Genomic DNA, 1,172 nt, shown 5'->3' with positions numbered 1-1,172 from the left:
TCATCTTTGCCTCACATGAACCAAAGTCAGAATTCTGCTGCGGATTTTGTTGAGCTTGAAGCCATAAAGCAGAGGATTCATGATTGGAGGGAAAAAGAGGACAGCGACGGCCACAAAGTTTCGGAAGCTCTGAGGTGAATCTTTGGAGGTAAATCGCATGTGCATCAGATCAGACACCACGATGACAAAGAAAGTGAGTAAGGAGATTAAATGGGGCACACATGTTTGCATGAACTTGGCCCTGTCCTTCTTGGACTTCACGCACGTTTTAACTACATACATGTAAGTCCAAACAACAAAGAGCAAATGACCAGTGTAAATAGATAGTGTAGTCATTGCAAACACATTATTGACGAAGGTGTCCGTGCCGGGACAAGCGAGTTTAACGATGAGCCAGTTGACGCAGAAGAGTCTCTGGATGTCTGTACCGCAGAACGTCAGTCTGGTCGTCAGCAGGATGTTAATGGAGAAAATACAAAATGGCGTCAACCAAGAGATGCACACCAGCTGGGAGAGCCTCTTCTTCGTCATGACGGAGCGGTACTGCAGGGGCCGACAGATGGCCAGATACCGGTCGTACGCCATAACTGTAAGAATAGACGTGTCGCTGCAAACAAATGAGTACATTGCAAACGCCTGACAGAGACATCCGCCGTACGAGACGACCTGAGAAGACGACAGAAGGTCGAACAGGAACTTAGGGTAGAAACTCGAGGTCCCATAGAGTCCATTAATGCAACTAACACATAATAAAATGTACATGGGCTCATGCAGGTTTTCATCCAAGATGATGATCACGACGAGCGAGACGTTAATGAACAGAATCAAAGAGTAGCACAGTAAAGAGAGAGAAAAGATGGTGACTCTGTGACTCATTGTGTCATTGAATGCAGAGAGAGTAAAAACTCTGACTGTGGAAACATTATAAACACGATCCATCAATGAAGGAGAAAATCTTTTCATATCTCGGCTGCAAACATTCAGATTTTACAGTGATACAACCCGTTACTGTGTATGGAGGCTGAGACCTTCCATCTCCTCAAGCGCCATGTATTAATAACTGTTCGGACTGACGCAACACAAGCACTGGGAATTCTGATCACGCGTAGATGTTTGTATTGGAGCAAAGTTCGTCTCCTCAGTTCATGGATTAAAATCCACGTGGGATCCAT

The 1,172-nt window shown here is 45.1% G+C and overlaps 1 protein-coding gene across 1 annotated transcript; it reads right to left on the bottom strand.

Moving 5' to 3' along the window:
• Positions 1-939, bottom strand: LOC111237995 (putative gustatory receptor clone PTE01). The gene has a single exon (XM_022767348.1). The coding sequence runs from the start codon at positions 937-939 to the stop codon at positions 1-3; it is 939 nt and encodes a 312-aa protein (XP_022623069.1).
• Between the last annotated feature and the right edge of the window lie 233 nt (positions 940-1,172).

This window comes from Seriola dumerili, unplaced genomic scaffold (assembly GCF_002260705.1).
Source record: "Seriola dumerili isolate Sdu_G_001 unplaced genomic scaffold, Sdu_1.0 BDQW01001125.1, whole genome shotgun sequence".
NCBI classification, from domain to species: Eukaryota; Metazoa; Chordata; class Actinopteri; order Carangiformes; family Carangidae; genus Seriola; species Seriola dumerili.
This window is presented reverse-complemented; position numbering and strand designations above follow the sequence as displayed.